General features: G+C 39.7%; 2 protein-coding genes across 14 annotated transcripts in view; one reads left to right on the forward strand and one right to left on the reverse strand.

The window, feature by feature from the left end:
- TMTC3 (transmembrane O-mannosyltransferase targeting cadherins 3) overlaps positions 1–12,344 on the reverse strand; it is a 50,161-nt gene extending 37,817 nt beyond the window's left edge. Inside the window, exons 1-2 of one of the 2 annotated variants that reach the window (XM_040234465.1) lie at positions 12,047–12,221; positions 83–299 (exon numbers count right to left, since the gene is read on the reverse strand). In XM_040234465.1, the coding sequence (XP_040090399.1) occupies positions 83–280 (198 nt within the window). In that variant the 5' untranslated portion in view covers positions 281–299; positions 12,047–12,221. Of the gene's footprint in view, positions 1–82; positions 300–12,046; positions 12,222–12,254 lie in introns of those variants that run through there. The other variant, XM_040234466.1, reaches the window with a different exon arrangement.
- Positions 12,312–19,538, forward strand: part of CEP290 (centrosomal protein 290) — an 89,018-nt gene continuing 81,791 nt past the window's right edge. For 8 of the 12 annotated variants that reach the window (XR_005719858.1, XM_040234457.1, XM_040234456.1 and 5 more), the window contains exons 1-6: positions 12,447–12,636; positions 13,224–13,353; positions 13,493–13,570; positions 15,748–15,817; positions 16,099–16,145; positions 18,736–18,879. Coding sequence is in view for 11 of the 12 variants with exons in the window: in XM_040234457.1 (XP_040090391.1) it covers positions 13,252–13,353; positions 13,493–13,570; positions 15,748–15,817; positions 16,099–16,145; positions 18,736–18,879 (441 nt within the window). In the remaining variant the exon portion in view is untranslated. The other 4 variants (XM_040234455.1, XM_040234453.1, XM_040234452.1 and 1 more) reach the window with 4 other exon arrangements.

Raw genomic sequence — 19,538 nt, forward strand, 5'->3', positions numbered from 1 at the left:
GTCTTATATGAAATTTCTGAGGAAAAACTAAACTACTAAAACATTTTAAAATCTGAGATACATATAAGTAATTCATACTTACTTCAGACATAGGGGTCCCCCAGAAATCATTCTGAAATAAAGTTTTTAAAGGTGTAGATGGATGCAGGTCTTTATTATCCAGTATTGCTGAAACATCGTCAAAAACAAAACCACAAAACAGGCTGTTCCAATAGCAAACAGCAACCACACCAACTATTAAGGTTACTTCTTTGAGGTTAATATCAGCCATCTTTTCCATAAGCACTTGTGGACAGGATCTGGGGAAAAAAACATGAAGATACAACGAAATAGTGAAGCTGCTCAGTTGTGTGCGACTCTCTGCGATCTGATGGACTGTAGCCTACCAGTCTCCTCCATCCATGGGATTTCCCAGGCAAGAGTACTGGAGTGGATTGCCATTTCCTTCTCCAGGGGATCTTCCCGACCCAGGGATCGAACCCAGGTCTCCCGCATTGTAGACACACGCTTTACCATCTGAACCACCAGGGAAGTCCTCTAAGGCACGAGGGAAGCCCAAAATGAAATAAACAACATTTTTTTAAAATAAGTACAGTTTTAATAGAAGGATAATAAGTAAAATAAAGACAGAATGTGAATTCTCAGAGAGAATTAATTCTTTAAAACTCAGTTCAAAAATCGTCCACCTAAGGAGTACGTCAAGGCTGTACATTGTCACCCTGCTTATTTAACTTATATGCAGAGTACATCATGAGAAACGCTGGACTGGAAGAAACACAAGCTGGAATCAAGATTGCCGGAAGAAATATCAATAACCTCAGATATGCAGATGACACCACCCTTATGGCAGAAAGTGAAGAGGAGCTAAAAAGCCTCTTGATGAAAGGGAAAGAGGAGAGTGAAAAAGTTGGCTTAAAGCTCAACATTCAGAAAACGAAGATCATGGCATCTGGTCCCATCACTTCATGGGAAATAGACAGGGAAACAGTGGAAACAGTGTCAGACTTTATTTTTTTGGGCTCCAAAATCACTGCAGATGGTGACTGCAGCCATGAAATTAAAAGACGCTTACTCCTTGGAAGAAAAGTTATGACCAACCTAGATAGCATATTGAAAAGCAGAGACATTACTTTGCTGACTAAGGTCCGTCTAGTTAAGGCTATGGTTTTTCCTGTGGTCGTGTATGGATGTGAGAGTTGGACTGTGAAGAAAGCTGAGTGCCGAAGAATTGATGCTTTTGAACTGTGGTGTTGGAGAAGACTCTTGAGAGTCCCTTGGACTGCAAGGAGATCCAACCAGCCCATTCTGAAGGAGATCAGCCCTGGGATTTCTTTGGAAGGAATGAAGCTAAAGCTGAAACTCCAGTACTTTGGCCACCTCATGTGAAGAGCTGACTCACTGGAAAAGACTCTGATGCTGGGAGGGATTGGGGGCAGGAGGAGAAGGGGATGACAGAGGATGAGATGGCCGGATGGCATTACTGACTCGATGAACGTCAGTCTGAGTGAACTCCGGGAGTTGGTGATGGACAGGGAGGCCTGGTGTGCTGCGATTCATGGGGTTCAAAGAGTCGGACACGACGGAGCAACTGAACTGAACTGAAGAAGCATTAGCAGACCACCTCTCCATATTCCGAAGGTAGAAGGAAATGGCAACCCACTCCAGTACTCTTGGCTGAAAAATTCCATGGATAGAAGAGCCTGGTAGGCTACAGTCCATGTAGCTGCAAAGAGTTGGACAGGACTGAGCAACTTCACTCACTCACTCACTCACTCTCTTTCATGTGTGTTTTCATACCTCTATTACAGTTCTTTATCACATCAATAAGCAGAGACATTACTTTGCTGACTAAGGTCCGTCTAGTCAAGGCTATGGTTTTTCCTGGGGTCATGTATGGATGTGAGAGTTGGACTGTGAAGAAAGCTGAGCGCTGAAGAATTGATGCTTTTGAACTGTGGTGTTGGAGAAGACTCTTGAGAGTCCCTTGGACTGCAAGGAGATCCAACCAGTCCATTCTGAAGGAGATCAGCCCTGGGATTTTTTTGGAGGGAATGATGCTAAAGCTGAAACTCCAGTACTTTGGCCATCTCATGTGAAGAGCTGACTCATTGGAAAAGACCCTGATGCTGGGAGGGATTGGGGGCAGGAGGAGAAGGGGATGACAGAGGATGAGATGGCTGGATGGCATCATTGACTCGACGGACGTGAGTCTGAGTGAACTCCGGGAGTTGGTGATGGACAGGGAGGCCTGGTGTGCTGCGATTCATGGGGTCGCAAAGAGTCGGACATGACTGAGTGACTGAACTGAACTGAACCTTTCCTGGTGGCTCAGAGGTTAAAGGCTCTGCCTGGAATGTGGGAATGGCAACCCACTCCAATACTCTTGCCTGGAGAATCCCATGGAGGGAGGAGCCTGGTAAGCTACACTCCATGGCGTCACAAAGAGTCGGACAGGACTGAGAGACTTCACCTTCATGTTTACATTCTTTAGCTAACTAGATAGCTAACTTCTTCAGCTATCACAGGTCAGTTACCTGGGAAATGAAGATAACTAAAGAAAACCTGGTATGATATGTCCCAGCAGGATCTAAATGAATCCTTGTGGGAAAACAAATATATACTTAAAAAGACAATGATCATGAGTTTTCTAAAATGTATATAAATCTTAGACAAAATCTTGATAAAATGTAGATAAATTTTAGTACCTTATGGTTCTGAAGATCAACTATTACTTAAATCAAGAGTCCAAAATTGTAGCCTGAAGCCTTGCTCAGATTGATCAAGTCTTTTCAAAATGTCTGTCTGAATGCCTTTAAGCTCACTGTATACTAGCCAGTTTACTACAGTTCCATTATCTTCCACTGAGGTTGAGTTATTTGATGGATTTATGTTATCTGCTTGGCCCCTGGGGTATAGAAGCAGTTTATGATCCAGATATAAACCACTGTTTTTCTTTTTCCCAATGTAACAAAAGCCTTCAATCTATAGACTGGCCTTCATTCATACATGACAATGTATAATTTAAGTCAAAGCTTTAAAAAGAATCCAGTGAAACAATGCTTATAGAGGAGAAAGAACTATATGAACTGGAGGTTATTGAAGAAACAACCCTATTATAAAAATAAGGATGCTGATGATTTACTTTTCTAGTTTGAGTAGTGTCATTAGCATAACTTTAGTTTATCGCTTGTGGAGAGAACCTTCTCCAAATATGTAAACCATCTTAACCTGTGAATATGTTACCTTATAGCAAAATAGACTTAAAAGGTGCAACTAAATTTAGGATTTTGAGATGAGGATATTATCCTGGACCATCTAGGTGAAAAGAAACCTCACAAATGAATCAGGGACACAGGAGAGTCAAAAAAAAAAAAAAAAAAGCAGAGGTCAGAGTGATATGATGGTTAGCTGGGGGCCACAAGTACAATGGCAGAAGCTGGAACAGGCAAACAAACACATTATTCATTAGAGTTCCTCAAAGGACTACAGCCTGCTGAGGATTTCTGACTTCCAGAACTGTAAAATAATAAATCTGATATTTTAAGCTACCACATTTGTGGCATGTGTTACAGTAGGAACAGGAAATTAATGTGTCATTCACAGAGCCAAAAGATCTGGAACCTGAGATAAATCTGTAGGAGTTTTGGTCAGATCAGAGAAGAACAACAAGAGACATCAAATCAGACATAAGATTTGTATAAAAATGCATACACAAGAGCCTATGAGAAGGTATTAAATTATTTTAGAATTAAGAAAAATTTAGAAAACATTAAACTTTTTAAGTGCTGCACACAATATGCCAGCAAATTTGGAAAACTCAGCAGTGGCCACAGGACTGGAAAAGGTCAGTTTTCATTCCAATCCCAAAGAAAGGCAATGCCAAAGAATGCTCAAACTACTGCACAATTGCACTCATCTCACACACTAGTAAAGTAATACTCAAAATTCTCCAAGCCAGGCTTCAAAAGTACGTGAACTGTTAAGTTCCAGATGTTCAAGCTGTATTTAGAAAAGGCAGAGGAACCAGAGATCAAATTGCCAACATCCTCTGGATCATCAAATAAGCAAGAGAGATCCAGAAAAACATCTACTTCTGCTTACTGACTATGCCAACGCCTTTGACTGTATGGACCACAACAAACTGTGAAAAATTCTTCAAGAGATGGGAATACCAGACGACCTGACCTGTCTCTTGAGAAATCTGTATGCAGGTCACGAAGCAACAGTTAGAACTGGACATGGAACAACAGACTGGTTCCAAATCAGGAAAGGAGTACGTTAAGGCTGTATATTGTTACCCTGCTTATTTAACTTCTATGTAGAGTACATCATGAGAAACGCTGGGCTGGAAGAAGCACAAGCTGGAATCAAGACTGCCGGGAGAAATAACAATAACTTCAGATATCCAGTACTCTTGCCTGGCAAATCCCATGGATGGAGGAGCCTGGAAGGCTGCAGTCCATGGTGTCGCTAGGAGTCGGACACGACTGAGCGACTTCACTTACACTTTTCACTTGCATGCATTGGAAAAGGAAATGGCAACCCACTCCAGTGTTCTTGCCTGGAGAATCCCAGGGACGGTGGAGCCTGGTTGGCTGCAGTCTGTGGGGTCGCACAGAGTCAGACACAACTGAAGCGACTTAGCAGCAGCAGCAGATATGCAGATGATACCACACTTAGGGCAGAAACCGAAGAACTAAAGAGCGTCTTGATGAAAGTGCAAGAGGAGAGTGAAAAAGTCAGCTTAAAACTCAACGTACAGAAAACTAAGATCATGGCATCTGGTCCCATCACTTCATGGTGAACAGATGGGTAAACAATGGAAACAGTGACAGACTTTTATTTTGGGGGGCTCCAAAATCACTGTAGATGGTGACTGCAGCCATGAAATTAAAAAGCAGAGACATTACCTTGCCTCAAAGGTCTGTCTAATCAAAGCTATGGTTTTTCCAGTAGTCATGTATGGATGTGAGAAATGGACTATAAAGAAAGTTGAGTGCCAAAGAATTGGTGCTTTTGAATTGTGGTGTTGGAGAAGATTCTTGAGAGTCCCTTGGACTGCAAGGAGATCCAACCAGTCCATTCTAAAGGAAATCAGTCCTGAATACTGATTGGAAGGACTGATGCTGAAGCTGAAACTCCAGTAATTTGGCCACCTGATGCAAAGAACTGACTTATTGGAAAAGACCCTGATGCTGGGAAAGATTGAGGGCGAGAGAAGGAGGTGACTGAGGATGAGATGGTTGGATGACATTACCGACACAATGTACATGAGTTTGAGTAAACTTCAAGAGTAGGTGATTGACAGTGAGGCCTGGAGTGCTGCAGTCCATGGGGTCGCAAAGAGTTGGACACAACTGAGGGATTGAACTGACTGACTGACAGTTTTTAAAGACATGCTAAATTGAAACCAGCAAATCAGAAAGGTAATTAGCTGTACCTTTTGAAGATGTATAGAAAAATTATCGAAGGGTTTATCTTGATCCAGAAGCAATTTAGCATACCTAAATGGTATGGACTTGTACACACCTATTATCATGACAAAGTTGATACTGCTTATTTAAAGACTGGAGAGATCTGCTTATTTCCTTCTCAATCACACTAAAATAACAGTTGTTACTTCTTAGAAAAGGAAGACTATAAATTCACAAGGATAAAGACAACTGGAGAGGAGATATCAGAACATTCTGGAAGCTGAAAAGGCAAAAGGATTCCTAAATGACTCACAAAACTCAGGAAAGTGAATCCTTAATTGAAGGGGGAAAAGCTGGAAAATTTTCTTCACCCCTTACAGCACCAATCTCAAAAACTGGTGCATAGGAACTCAAGAAGTAGGGTGAGGAACAGATGGATTTGTTAAAGTTTAGACCCCTCTCTCACTGCATAGAGTCAAGTAACTTTCCCTCCTACATCAAAGCAGAAGACTGGAGAATTTCTCTCTGGAGCAGGTGAAACAGAGTGTCTGCTTCTGGAGATGATAGAAAGGACACAGCGTATTAAAAATGAGGGTTAAGTTAAAAGTATGTCTACATACTTTTAGACCCTCAAGCTATCTTCTACCATTTGAACCCAGAATCCTGTACAAAAAGAGAGGGTACTAAAACTTTCAGAAAGAAATAAGGCAGGTTCCATACCAAAGGTCAAAATCCAATTAAACTCCTTTTTTTTTACCAACAATACTAGCAGCCAGAGAAAAAAATCCAGAAAACAAAAAGGAAATAATGCTTCACATTTCTGCTGGATAATCATTTCCAAATTAAAATTTTATTTTAATAAAGTCTAATTTCCCAAGTAGGAAAGCAGAATAAAAATACTGTAAAACATTCAAGATCTCAAAAACGTACCTCCAACAATTCTCCTCTCAGGAAACTAATAGAAGACTTACTCCAATAACACGAGGAAGTAAGAAACACAAAGACAGGGAAATCAGGAGACAGGAAATCAAGCACCAGAGAGTGACAAAGGAAATACCCAAACTACAGCCATTCAACCAGTAATACCCAGGCAACAATAGAATCGGTCAGCAGGCTATTGAATGACAGTCTCAAGAAATAATTTAGAGAACACTTGATGAGTTTAAACACAGAGTGAAGAATGATTTTACTTTAAAATCATGTGTGTCTCTAATACAGAAAAACAAAACAACTCAAGACTTTCACCATCAGGTAGTGAAAATCAAGTCTTGTGGATGGGTCAGAAACCTCTCAGGTGGCCTCCCTTTCCATAATATTAAATTATTGACCATGCGATTTCTGGATTTAAGACTTTTAGTTGAAAAGTATAAGAATTTATAGCCAAGTTTACAAATATTGAAATTTTTATAAGACCAAGGGAGTTGCCATAGTTTTAAGTATAGTTTTCTAGTTGTTTAAATTTTGAGAAAGTTTTGCTTGTTAGGTCAGGCATCTGAAGTCCCTGAATAAAAATGAAAATACTAAAATTACAAATGCAGCTTTAAATTAGGTAAATCAAGCTTTAAATGTAGCTAAGAGCATTTAGTCCTTTCTACTTCTTGTGGTCATATTCTTCAATAGGTTAAACTGAACTTTAAATGGTACTGTCAGGAAAGCCAGATGGTAGGTTCCAATGCACATGCACTTTTCAAGTTCTTGCATACTGCATTATTTTTTACTATCAATCAAGCAAGGTAAACCCAGAAACAACGTGGGAGAGGTTATAAAGGGTCAAGACAATAGAATTTTTGAAGATTCTCTAAGGAAGCATATTATGAGACAAAGGGAGGAGAGCTATTTCTCATATATGTCCTGAGTTCAGTTCTGGAGTCATCTTGGGTTTTGTATAAAGGAGCCACCTGCAAGGAAAGAGGTTAGGGCAAAGGGGGAGGGCTACATAAGGACATAGAGAGAGGGCAGCAAGATTCACTTTACTGTAACAATGTAACACATCCCTGTTGCATGTTAGTTGTAGGAGTGCTATAGACTGGATGTTTGTGTGTCTCCCCCACCCACAAATTCATGTTAAATCCTAATGCCCGATGTTATTTGGAGGAGGGGGCCTGGGTGGAGCTTCATATTATTATAAGGGCATTAATCCTACTAATGGATTTGAGAGATCCAGTGCCCCTTCTGCCATGTGAGGACACTGTGAAAAGATGCCTGCTATCAACCAGATCCTCACTAGATACTGAATCTGCTATGCCTTGATTCTGGACTTCTCAGTCTTCAGAATTGTGAGAAATTCCTATTGCCTATAAACCGCCGAATCTACGGTATTCTGTTGGCAGCACAAACAGACCAAAAGGAACTTCCAGTTCTTTTCCTAGGCACGAAAGCATATTCACACAGATACACAGTGTGAGTGGATGGAAAGCTTGATTGGCTTACCAAATGCGGTGTCACTATATCCAAAGAATACAAATGCAACTGACCACTCGTAAGCACATTATGAACATAGAAGACAATGCAAGTCCTTCAAAACTGTACTGAGTGCTCACTCTTCCATACCCCGACAACACAATCATGGAAAAAAGAAATCCATAGGACTATTTTATGACATATTTATATTACATGAAATCTGGGAGTATTTAGCCTGTCGAGGAACATCTTCTCACCTCAGCAGTTTCATGATTATATCTTCTTCAGAAGTAAGCCTTTGGCTTGCATGGTTTGTATTCACACTGATTCCTACTGATCTTTCCAGTCTCTTCATGGTGAGAGAAGACAAGTGTCTGCTTGCTGCACACAGATTCCTCTCCATGAATGCAAGGCTAAACAAAACATTTTCTGCACACAGTAGAGACTAAATTTCTCAACACCATGCTTTATGTTAGAAACTGGAACAGTAAGTTACTATTCCTTTTCTTGATAAGGCAGCATAAAAGGGATGGAAATTACATCTAGAATGTAGGTTGGTTGGTACAGAGAACAGAAGTAGCAATTATAAAAGGCAAGTCTTTTTGTGAAGTGACTCTGGGAAGATAAAACTGCTCATAAACCCAAAGAGATGAAAGAAGGCAGATTTAGGCAAGTGCTCCTATAGTAAAGCCATTTATTAAACTGTCAGATAATTTCCTTCTCTTGGTGAAAATTCAGTGATTTAGAAAACTATAAGAAGAATAATAGTGGGTTTTAGGGATTTTCCTCAAAATTATACATAGGGAGTGACTGAACTAGAACCTGAGTTAAATTTATTTGTCCACAGTTAGGTACAAACATACTACAGTGCATTAGAGCCTAGACCTTAGTTAACTCATTTCCTACTGCATCCCCAGTAGCAGAGTGAATGAATAAGCCCTAAAATACCGTTAGAATGAGTAAAGTGTATTAAAAAGTAGAGACATCAGTTTGCCTAGAAAGGTCCGAAGAGTCAAAGCTATGATCTTTCCAGTAGTCATGTACAGATGTGAGAGCTGGACCATAAAGAAGGCTGAGGATCGAAGATTTGATGCTTTCTAACTGTGGTGCTGAAGAAGACTCTTTGAGAGTCCCTTTGAGAGCAAGAAGATCAAATCAGTCAATCCTAAAGGAAACCAACCCTGATTATTCACGGGAAAATTGATGCTGAAGGTGAAGCTCCAATACTTTGGCCACCTGATATGAAGAGCTGACTTGCTGGAAAAGACCCTGATGCTGGGAAAGATTGAGGGCGGGAGGAGAAGGAAGTGACAGATAGGATGGTTGGATGGCATCATCAACTCAATGGACATGAGTTTGAGTAAACTCTGGGAGATAGTGAAGGACAGAGAAGCCAGGCATGCTGTAGTTCATGGGGTCACAAAGAGTCAGACATGACTTAAGAGACTGAAAAACAATAACAAAGTTATAAAATTTAAGCAAGATTTTGCATTTAATCAGTATTGTAATTGAGATGTGGGTTGTAACTTTAGTTTCATCAATTATTACAAAAGTACTTAGGTTCTCTGAACCTGTACTCATTCAGTTTTGAAAAATGAGAATAAAACTTACTATTAGGCCAGGTACCTTAAATGTGAAGAAGAAAGTGAGGAGAGGTAAAGGCAGAAAAGACTAAAACAGACAGAACAAAAATAATAAATAGAAAATAACAGTCATAATGAATGAAAAAACAAGAATAAAAATAAGGTGCTGCAGCAAAAATAACAGATTACTACTATAAAAGCAAGTATATAGTTTTAAGCACAGTAAATGACATACGTGCTCCAGAAACACTAGCTTTCCTCTCTGCCTCCTCCTGCTAAATTATGAATTGAAAACACTGAACATGAAGAATATTTAATTCAAATTCTTGAGTAAACAAAGTTATGTAATCAGAATACATATTTTAATATAGACAGCAAGACAGAGGAATAAGCACATTACAAGTATTGGTCTCCATCATGGAAGAGAAAGCCATGTATCAGTTACAAACATATCCTTTAACCAGAAAGATTCATGTGCAATCATACTATTCAAGTCTGAGCAGAGTTCTTAAACTCTCCAAGCCTTGGTTTCTTAACTTAGTTGGAAACGAGAACAATATAAGCAGCTATTTCACTGAGTTATTATGAAGATTAAATGAAATAATGAATAAGCTATGGTAATCAAAACAGTTTGCAACTAGCATAAAAACACACAGATTAATAGAACAGACTCAGGAGGCCAGAAATAAAAGAATCAAGAATATACAATGGGGAAAGAATAGTCTCTTTAATAAATGGTTTTGAGGAAACAGAACCACAAGCAAAAGAACGAAACTAACCCCTGTTTTACTTCACTCACAAAAATCAACTCAAAATGGATTAAAGAATTCAACATACAACCGACTACTGTAATCCTTCCAGTAGAAATAGGGGATAAGCTCCTTGACATTGGTCCTGGAAATGACTTTTTGGATTTGGAACCAAAGCACAACAAAAACAAAACAAAAATAAATAAATGGTCCTATGTCAAATTAAAACATTTTCACATAACAAAGGAAATCCATGGAATGGGAGAATATATTTGCAAAAATAGATATGTAAACAGGTTAATATTCAAAATAAAAACTCATACAACTCAATCACAGAAAAACAAAACCTGATTCAAAAATGGCACAGGAACTTCTTCCAAAGACATATAATGGCCAACAGGTACATGAAAAAGTGCTCATAATCACACAAAGTCAGGGAAATGCAAATCAAAACTACAGAGTATCAATTACTTCACACCTGGTAAGAATGAGTATCATCAAAAAGACAAGAGGTAAGTATTGGTGGCAAAAATGAGGAAGAAAGGGAACACTTGTGTATGGCTGGTGGGAGTGCGAACTGATGAAACCATCATAGAAAACAATGATAGAGGTTTCTCAAAAACTTAAAAACAGAACTACCATACTATCCAGCAGTTCCACTTCTGGGTATATATTTGAAGAAAACTAAATCACTCTTTTGAACAGATATTCATTCAGCGTTACTTACAATAGCCAACCCATGGAAACAACCTAAGCATAAATGCATGGATGAAAGGATAAAGAACACGTCTGAATAGTATGGACGCACAAGGCAATATGACTCAGACACACACGAAAAGAAATCTTTCCATTTATGACATCATGACAACATGGATGGAACATGATGGCATTATGCTAAGTGAAACGTCAGAGAGAGAAAGAAAAACAACTGTGATCTCCCTTATATGTGGGATCTAAAAAAAGCAAACTGACAGAAACAAAGAACAGATCTGTCAACAGGCACAAACTTTCATTTATAAGATAATTTATGGGGACATACGGCATAGTCAAAAAAGGGTTAATGAACAGTGTTTGGCATACCATCTTCCAGTAAAGGACCAGACAAAATGATCACTATTCTACAAATCCGATGAATGTCTCTAAATGGATCACAAAATTATGTTTTTTATTTTCTACTGAACGGTTTGGAAAGAAATTATTTTCAACAGTAAACTTCGGTATCAATTATAGTTAGAAAATGAAAGAAAGAGCTTCAAATTTTAAAAAGATGGATGCACTGGTCCAGTTGAAAATATATTTAGCTTTCAAGTCTACAGCTTAAGAAAGTTTTCCTAGCGGTGTATCACATTCCAGAATGGTTGAGAGCAGCCCGATGGGCAAAACTTGCACAAAGAAAAGCTGCAAGCGTTTAAGAAGGCAGTTGTCAGGGAAAACCACCCTTGGTCACCAAGCAAGTGACAGCAACAGGGCTGGTGAGTACAGAGGTGCCTTCTCTTTCTACCTCCTAGCAGTGGCCTGGGCAAGTTCTAACCTCTCCTCTCTGGAACCTTCGCTCAACCTTCTCGTTCGTCAACCCGCGAAGATAATGGGGCTACAGGTAAGGCGGCCGAGGTCGGAGGATGCCGTGTCGTCTTCCCAAATTCTCACTCGCCCCCTGCCAGGCTCGCGGCCCCCACTCCACTGTACAGAGACAGACTATGAAATCGAAGAAGCTAAGACGTCTGCCTTTTTCCAGAGGGCACCACCCAGGGCGTCGCCAGCGAACGCCCAAGGAGAGAGCGGCGTCCTCCCACCTCTTCAGACTCCGGCCGGGCCCCTCAGCCCCAAAGGCAGCAGCTTCTCTCACCCGGGACCGCTCCCGTTAACTCCTCCCCGTCACTAACCAATAGCCCGACCTCACCTGGGAGCAGTTCCACCCGGGGTAGACTTAGAGAAACCTCGGGAAGAGCGGTCTGGCGAGCGACGCCACCGAAGGCACAGTCATGTTCGGCCTCTTTCAGGTCACCAGCGCAGACACGCCTCGGCCGCAGCGCCTCCCGCCTCCGGGCGGTTCCCCCGCACCCCGGTACCGCCGCAGCCTCCCGCACTGCACGCCGGGAACGGCCTACCTCCACTTCTCAGAGACTTCATCGTCCTAAAAGTCCCGGCCTCCAAGCAGAACTGCATTTTGGGATTTGGAGTCTTCACCTCACGCCTTCACTTCGTCCATAACACACAGTGCAGGGAACTCGCGCGGGAATCTGAACGTAAAGCATCACCGACGGTCGTGAAATGTAGGCATCGCTAGCATCCGGGCTCTTGTTGCGGCCTCGGCGGGGTGGGGAATGGTGTCGCCTAGCAGCCGCTGTCGCTATTACTCGCTCCGGACCAGTTGGCGGGATCCAGTGTCCGATAGGAAAGGCGCTGGAGAGCGGTCAGGTTTGGCGGCTGGGCCGGGCCGAGTGGGTACGGTAGCTGAGCTGCCGCCGCTGGTTGCCAGGTTTGGTGTAGGTAGGTGGATCCTGGTGAGCGCAAACCGAGTCTCTTCCCACGCAGGTTCTTTAACCTTCGGGGCAGAGATAGACAACAGCTCAGTTTCCCCGTTCCTTAGCCTCCTGTCCGCAATCGCTTTGCTTGCCTTTCGCTGCAGCCCTGATTTCCCAGGCCCAACTGCACTCGTTTCAATCGTATATTTCCTCACTTTTTTTTTTTCTTAAATCCTAGTTTTTGTTTCTCCGAATCGGGGCTCAATTTCAGCCTTTCAAGCACCCCCGCGCTTGGCACCATTAGGTGTTCGAGGTCGTAAGGGGTCGTGGAGGAGCGGGACTCAGAATCTTAGTTCTGACTTAGATTAGTTTAAGCATGGAAGCCTTCGTAATTATTTGACCTATAAAATATCTGATGATTTTTTGCAACTGCTGTACTTTTCATACAGGCTATTTAATCGACATATCTGTTACACAATTGAGAAGCAATAACTTTTTGCAGACTCCGTAGAGAGTTGTAACAATGTCATCTGTAACAACTTTAAATTACTGTAAAAACAGTAATGCTACTTACCTTGTAAATGCTAATAATACTCACTTGTTTAGTTACAGAAGGTAAAGCGCAGTGAAAGAATTCAAGATGCCACCTAATATAAACTGGAAAGAAATAAGAAAGGTTGACCCAGATGAGCTGCCTCGTCAAGAAGAATTGGCAGATAATTTGTTAATTTCCTTATCCAAGGTACTTAATTGATAAAGCATAGATACATATATACAACTATGATTAAATTGTCCCTGAAATCACTGAATGGTACAACTGAAAGAATTCTTATATTTTAAGGATTATAAAATATGAAATTGTTGCTTTTCTCTTTACTTAGGTGGAAGTAAATGAGCTAAAAAGTGAAAGTCAAGAAAATATGATACACCTTTTTAGAATTACTCAATCATTAATGAAGGTTTGTATGCAGTACTTTAATATAGCTTTGACTATTAGAGAAAGCTTAAGAATCTCTTCTTAGATAAGTTAATCTCTAAAGCACTTTGTAAAATCTAAATGACAGCTAAAGTTCCTACAAGAATGTGTAGGGGAAACAGAACAGTTGTGTTTTAAAAAGCATAGGGATGTCTTACATTAGTGAGCGAAAGTCGCTCAGTTGTGTCCCACTCTTTGTGACCCCATGGACTATATAGTCTATGGAATTCTCCAGGCCAGAATACTAGAATGAGTAGCCTTTCCCTTCTCCAGGGAATCTTCCCAACCCAGGGATTGAACCCAGGTCTCCCTCATGGTAGGCAGTTCTTTACCAGCTGAGCCACAAGGGAAGCCTAAGAATACTGGAGTGGGTAGCCTATCTCTTTTCCAGCGGATCTTCCCAACCCAGGAATTGAACCAGGGTTTCCTGCATTGCAGGCAGATTCTTTATCAACTGAGCTATCAGGGAAGCCTGTTTTATGTTAATTATGTTATAATTTGTTAGAGTAGCCAACCACTGCAGGGATTTGTTTGGAGAGGAAGAGATTTAGATGTGAGAATACCTTTTACATGCTGGGAGGAATTGGGGGCAGGAGGAGAATAGGACGACAGGAGATGAGATGGCTGGATGGCGTCACCGACTCGATGGACATGAATTTGGGTAAACTCTGGGAGTTGGTGATGGACAGGGAGGCCTGGCGTGCTGTGATTCATGGGGTTGCAAAGAGTCGGACACAACTGACCGACTGAACTGAACTAATACCTTTTAAGAGCTTTGCTGTGGCTCAGCAGGTAAAGAATCCGCCTGTAATGCAGAAGAGCTGGGTTCAGTCCCTGGGTTGGGAAGATCCCCTGGAAAAGGGAACGGCTACCCACTCCAGTATTCTGGCCTGGAGAATCCCGTGGGCTATATAGTCCATGGGGTCACAAAGAGTCAGACACGACTGATCGATGATCACTCACTTTCATACCTTATAAAGGTCAAAGACTGTTGAGTAGTTTTAGGTAAGTGGAGGCAGTGGTAAAGTGTTAACAAGCTTCTAGCGCTGGTATGCATACGTGCTAAGTCACTTTAGTCATGTCCGACTCTTTGTAACCCTATGGACTGTAGTCTGCCAGGCTCCTTTTGTAATCCTATGGACTGTAGCCTGCCAGGCTCCTCTGTGCATGGGATTCTCCAGGCAAGAATACTGGAGTGGGTTGCCCTGATCTCCTCCAAGGGATCTTCCCAACCCATATCTTTTATGCCTCCTACATTGGCAGGCAGGTTAGTGCCATCGGGGAAGCCCTCTAGAGCTGAAAGTGAAAAGTGAAGGTGAAAGTCACTCGGTCCTGTCTGAATCTTTGCAACCCCATGGACTATACAGTTCATGGGATTCTCCAGGCCAGAATACTGGAGTGGGTCGCCTTTCCCTTCTCCAGGGAATCTTCCCAACCCAGGGATTGAACCCAGGTCTCCTGAATTGCAGATGGATTCTTTACCAGCTGAGCCACAAGGGAAGCCCTCTAGAGCTGAAAGTTACCATAAATAAAAACTGGGGATAGAAAATATGCATATTCTTTACATTTGAGGAGACAAGTGCAGAAAGTTTACAGCAGGTTGTAGAAGAAACAGATGTTGGATATAGTTTGGAATAAGCTACCCAGGGCCTTAAAGGCATATCATACACTCAACAGTTAGAAGCCATTAAAGGTTTTTGAGCTATACAGTTGCCTTCAGAAGGTGTATTAAACAACACATTAAAGAGAATTGAAGTGGTTTAGACATAACATTATGTAAGAAGTTAGACATAAAATTATGGGCTAGAGTAATGAAAATTAAAATAGAAAAAAGAGATAGCTGAAAACATTACAAAGGGAAAGTTGCAATGCTTGATATAAGACTTGAAGGAAAAAGAGGAATCAAAGATGTTTCAAACTTTTAGGAATCTAGAAATTATAGCCTTAAGTAAGAAATTCACCTATTCATTCAGCAGATATTTGCAGAATGTCTCCTTGTGCCAGGCACTGCAGTAGGACAGTAAATAAAACTAAATTCTTATTTTTAGTGCTTATATTCTGATGTAAAGACAGTAGGACAGTAAATAAAACTAAATTCTTATTTTTAGTGCTTATATTCTGATGTAAAGGCATACTGAAATAACTTTTTTTAATGTTTAGATGAAAGCTCAAGAAGTAGAGCTAGCTTTGGAAGAAGTTGAAAAAGCTGGAGAAGAACAAGCAAAATTTGGTAAGTGCCTTGGAGAAAGGATTACTGTGGTGGTAAAGAGTGGATTCCATTTATTCACTAAGCAAGAGAGAATCAACTTTAATATAGAGTCTATAAAATGTGTATAGTTTATTTTGAAAGGTTTTTCTAGAACTCCTGTTTCATGGAAAATGTATGAAATAGTTACTTTCTCTTGTGTTACCTTATTATAAATATGATAGACTTTAAAAATTAATTTTATTGTTGAAATTTATTTAAAAGTTTGAGATCTAACCAATTCAAACATTTATCTTTTTTAATAGAAAATCAATTAAAAACTAAAGTAATGAAACTGGAAAATGAACTAGAGGTATGTTCTTTTGTATTCCTTAGGGTATAATTGTCATAAATATTATCATTTTCAATTATTATTTTCAGATTTTTTCATTATATTTGGCTGGAAAATCACTGAAATGATACTGTGTTTATTATTATTTGTTCAGTATATATTTTACATGCCTATTTATGTACCTTAAATTCTATTAAGGATTGCACATCCAACTAACAAAATAAAAATGTTGAGTAACCTCATGGAGCTTACAGTCTAGAGAAATATACAGAGAGATTACTATTACTGAGGTGTAGTGAGGCATGTTGGAATTTGAGGAAATTTGAGTGACAGAAAGATATAGGAGAAGAGGAGCTTTTTGAAAAAGCCAAGAGCCAAAATGTGAACATAAATGAATACATTGAAATTATGGAGATTATTGGAAAGAATGTGATACAAATGGATTAGTCTTTATAAGGAGGAAGGACCCTTTTTCCTTTGTACTTGGAAGGAAGGAAGAATGGATGTTTACAGAAGCTTTTCATGTTGGTAGGTTTAGTGCCTGGAATTTGAGAGGATGAAGAGGTCATCTGCTAAGAGTGGGAGATGTGTAGTCAAACTTTAAGGAAGTCGGATAAAACCTAAAATACATGGAGAATGAACTGGAGATTTTAGGATCTGGAATGTTTAGATCTTGGTTCTTTCACATATTATCTCTATGGATTCAGATGGTTTTATTTTTTATTCCTTATTATATATCCAGCTTCTAGGGAATTACCAGTCATTCTCAATAAGTACTTGTTAATTGAATTATGAGAGCTTCCCCAATGGCTCAGTGGGTAAGGAATCTGCCTGCAGTGCAGGAGATGTAGGAGATGCAGGATTGATCCTCAGTTTGTGGTATTTTCCCGGCCAGAAAAAGTGGGCTACAGCCCACTCTGGTATTCTTGCCAGGAAAATCCCATGAACTGAGGAGCCTTGGTGGGCTATAGTCCAAAAGGTCACGAAGAGTCAGATGCAACTAAGCACAAGCACAAGTGAGTTAACGGAGTCAGATCAAGTCTGTGCTAGTGTTTAGTAGGGCAGCTGCTACAGAATAGAAGAATAGGGCAGTTGGAGATATTGGTTGAAGCAGTGATTATAAAAAGCTAAATAGGCAAGGAAATCAAGATTGGGATGTTAGGGAGAGATTAAGGAGAAGACGAGTCAAGGCGTTAAAGGGTCTTGTGAGGTAAAAGGGCAGATGTTTTCTGAATAATTGAAGAATGTTTCTGCTTGGACAAGGTCCTGATGTGGGGATGGGAGTGTGAGACTATAATGCAGACAAGAAGAGAGTTTTAAAAAAGAAAGTCCAGAATGAGAGTTACATATGTGTAGCAATTGCTTGGGGACTTTTGATGGTAGACTGTGAGCCATGTGCTAAAATTTCTCAGTGAATTTTGTGAAGGAATGACTGAGAAGTTGGTAGTTTGCTACTACCATGAATAGGTAGTGATAAGAAAGCTGGCTATCATGTGAGAATCAAAGCAGCAGGAGGAGTTTTTACAGGATGGTGGAGGAATGATAGCCTAGAAATTATAGTTTGGCGTAAATCAACACCTTTTCTTAACCCCTAGGTATATGAGATGTGAAAGAATAAGCATTTCCAATCTGAAAAAGTTCCAAATGAAGTAGTGTACTAAAAGAGCCAAAAATAGCTAAAGCAAGGAGGTAGAAAGGATAAGTCAGTGGAAAGGCTGGGGAAGTAAAATACTAGTTTATCTTGGAAGAAGATTTTCTTTGAGAGCATAATGGAAAGCTTTTTGAGGGAGGTAAAGAGTATGAAAAATTTGGTTAACATAGAAGAGTAACAGAACTGAATGGCAGGGAGATGACTTAGAGACAGATTAGAGGACCAGAGGATTTTTGGTATTTTCGACCATGACCCAAAGGAACTGGAATATGAAGCAAAATATATTTAGTCTGCTGCAAGATTTTAAAGGTAATCTAAGTCTGGAGGTCTAATATGATAGCACTAGCCGTGTGTGGCTGTTAGCATTTAAATTAATTACTGTGTAAATTAATTACAACTTAAATTAAGAATTCATTTCATTAGCCGCACTAGTTGCATTTCAAGTGCTCAGTAGAAACATGTATATAGTGGCAGTGCAGAGAACATTTCCATTATCCTAGAAAGTTCTCTTAGATAGCATTGGTGTACATATGAGTCAGTGATATGAGGGGAAGGGCTGCTTAAAAGCTCCCTGGTCAGTGACTAGGATGGAGGCTCAGGTGGTTTCTGGTGTTGTTTCAGAGCTCTGATACTCAGGGAAAGCCTAAATAGTTCATTGCATAGACCATTACATGCCTTTGTAGCTTACCCTGATGCCTGTGGCTCAGCTATAACAGGATCTGAGTGATTGACATTCAGTTCTTTGTAGCTCTGTGTGGCTTAGGAAGAGCTTAAAGGGTTGTCTGTGAACTAAAGCCTAAATAAGCTTAATAAAAATGGTTCTTCAGCAGCTTGATTTTAAACACTTGGTGCTGATTATAATAAAATTTGAAAGTTGAAATAATTATTTGTTTGCTGTTGATTCATTTGAATCTCCAAACGTAATGGAATTAATTTATACTTTTGGTTTCTTGCTTTCAGATGGCACAGCACTCTGCAGGTGGACGTGACACTCGGTTTTTACGTGATGAAATTCGGCAACTTGAAAAGCAATTGGAACAAAAAGATAGAGAATTGGAAGACATGGAAAAAGAGTTGGAGAAAGAAAAGAAAGTTAATGAACAAGTGAGGCACATTTTTCCATTGATTCTTAACTGTTCAAGTTACCAAAAAAACACTACCTGTTTATACTTTTTATCATTTTTAGTAATGATACCAAGTTTTATGTTTTATGTATTTGTAGAAATTGATCTATATGTATTTCTAAGGTTTTATATCATAGCTGATGTTGTCATCATGTCTTTAAAATACAATGGATCAGGTACTTCTAGTGAAGGAATATGACCTAGACATTAGTTCTTTATATATGGAGGTATCTTTTTCTGCAGATGTTAAGAATTCTTTACATAAAGTTGATGGTTTGGCCTGGAATACTGATAAGAAAAAATTAGGCATTCAAAATCAGCTGATTTTCTTATTTGTCATAATTTGGGAAAAAAGAAATTTGTATTTATATTAGTGGTAGACTTGGAAATTAATCTTTAATGATATATTCAATAATAATCAAATTTTTTATTTTCAGGCATACCTCATTTTATGTAATATAGAGGTTCTTAAAGAGTGTTAATGTCACCATTTTGTAAATCAGTTCATATATTAAATCATAATGTGTCATCTTTTATACAAGCATAGTTTATTATTACCTCTTATGTTATACTAGTTACTTATAAAATAATTCAATGTTCACTTAAGTTTGAGAAAAAAATTATATTTTTGCAGATAAA

The sequence above is a fragment of the Oryx dammah genome, unplaced genomic scaffold (genome assembly GCF_014754425.2).
Source record: "Oryx dammah isolate SB20612 unplaced genomic scaffold, SCBI_Odam_1.1 HiC_scaffold_29, whole genome shotgun sequence".
Lineage (NCBI taxonomy): Eukaryota > Metazoa > Chordata > Mammalia > Artiodactyla > Bovidae > Oryx > Oryx dammah.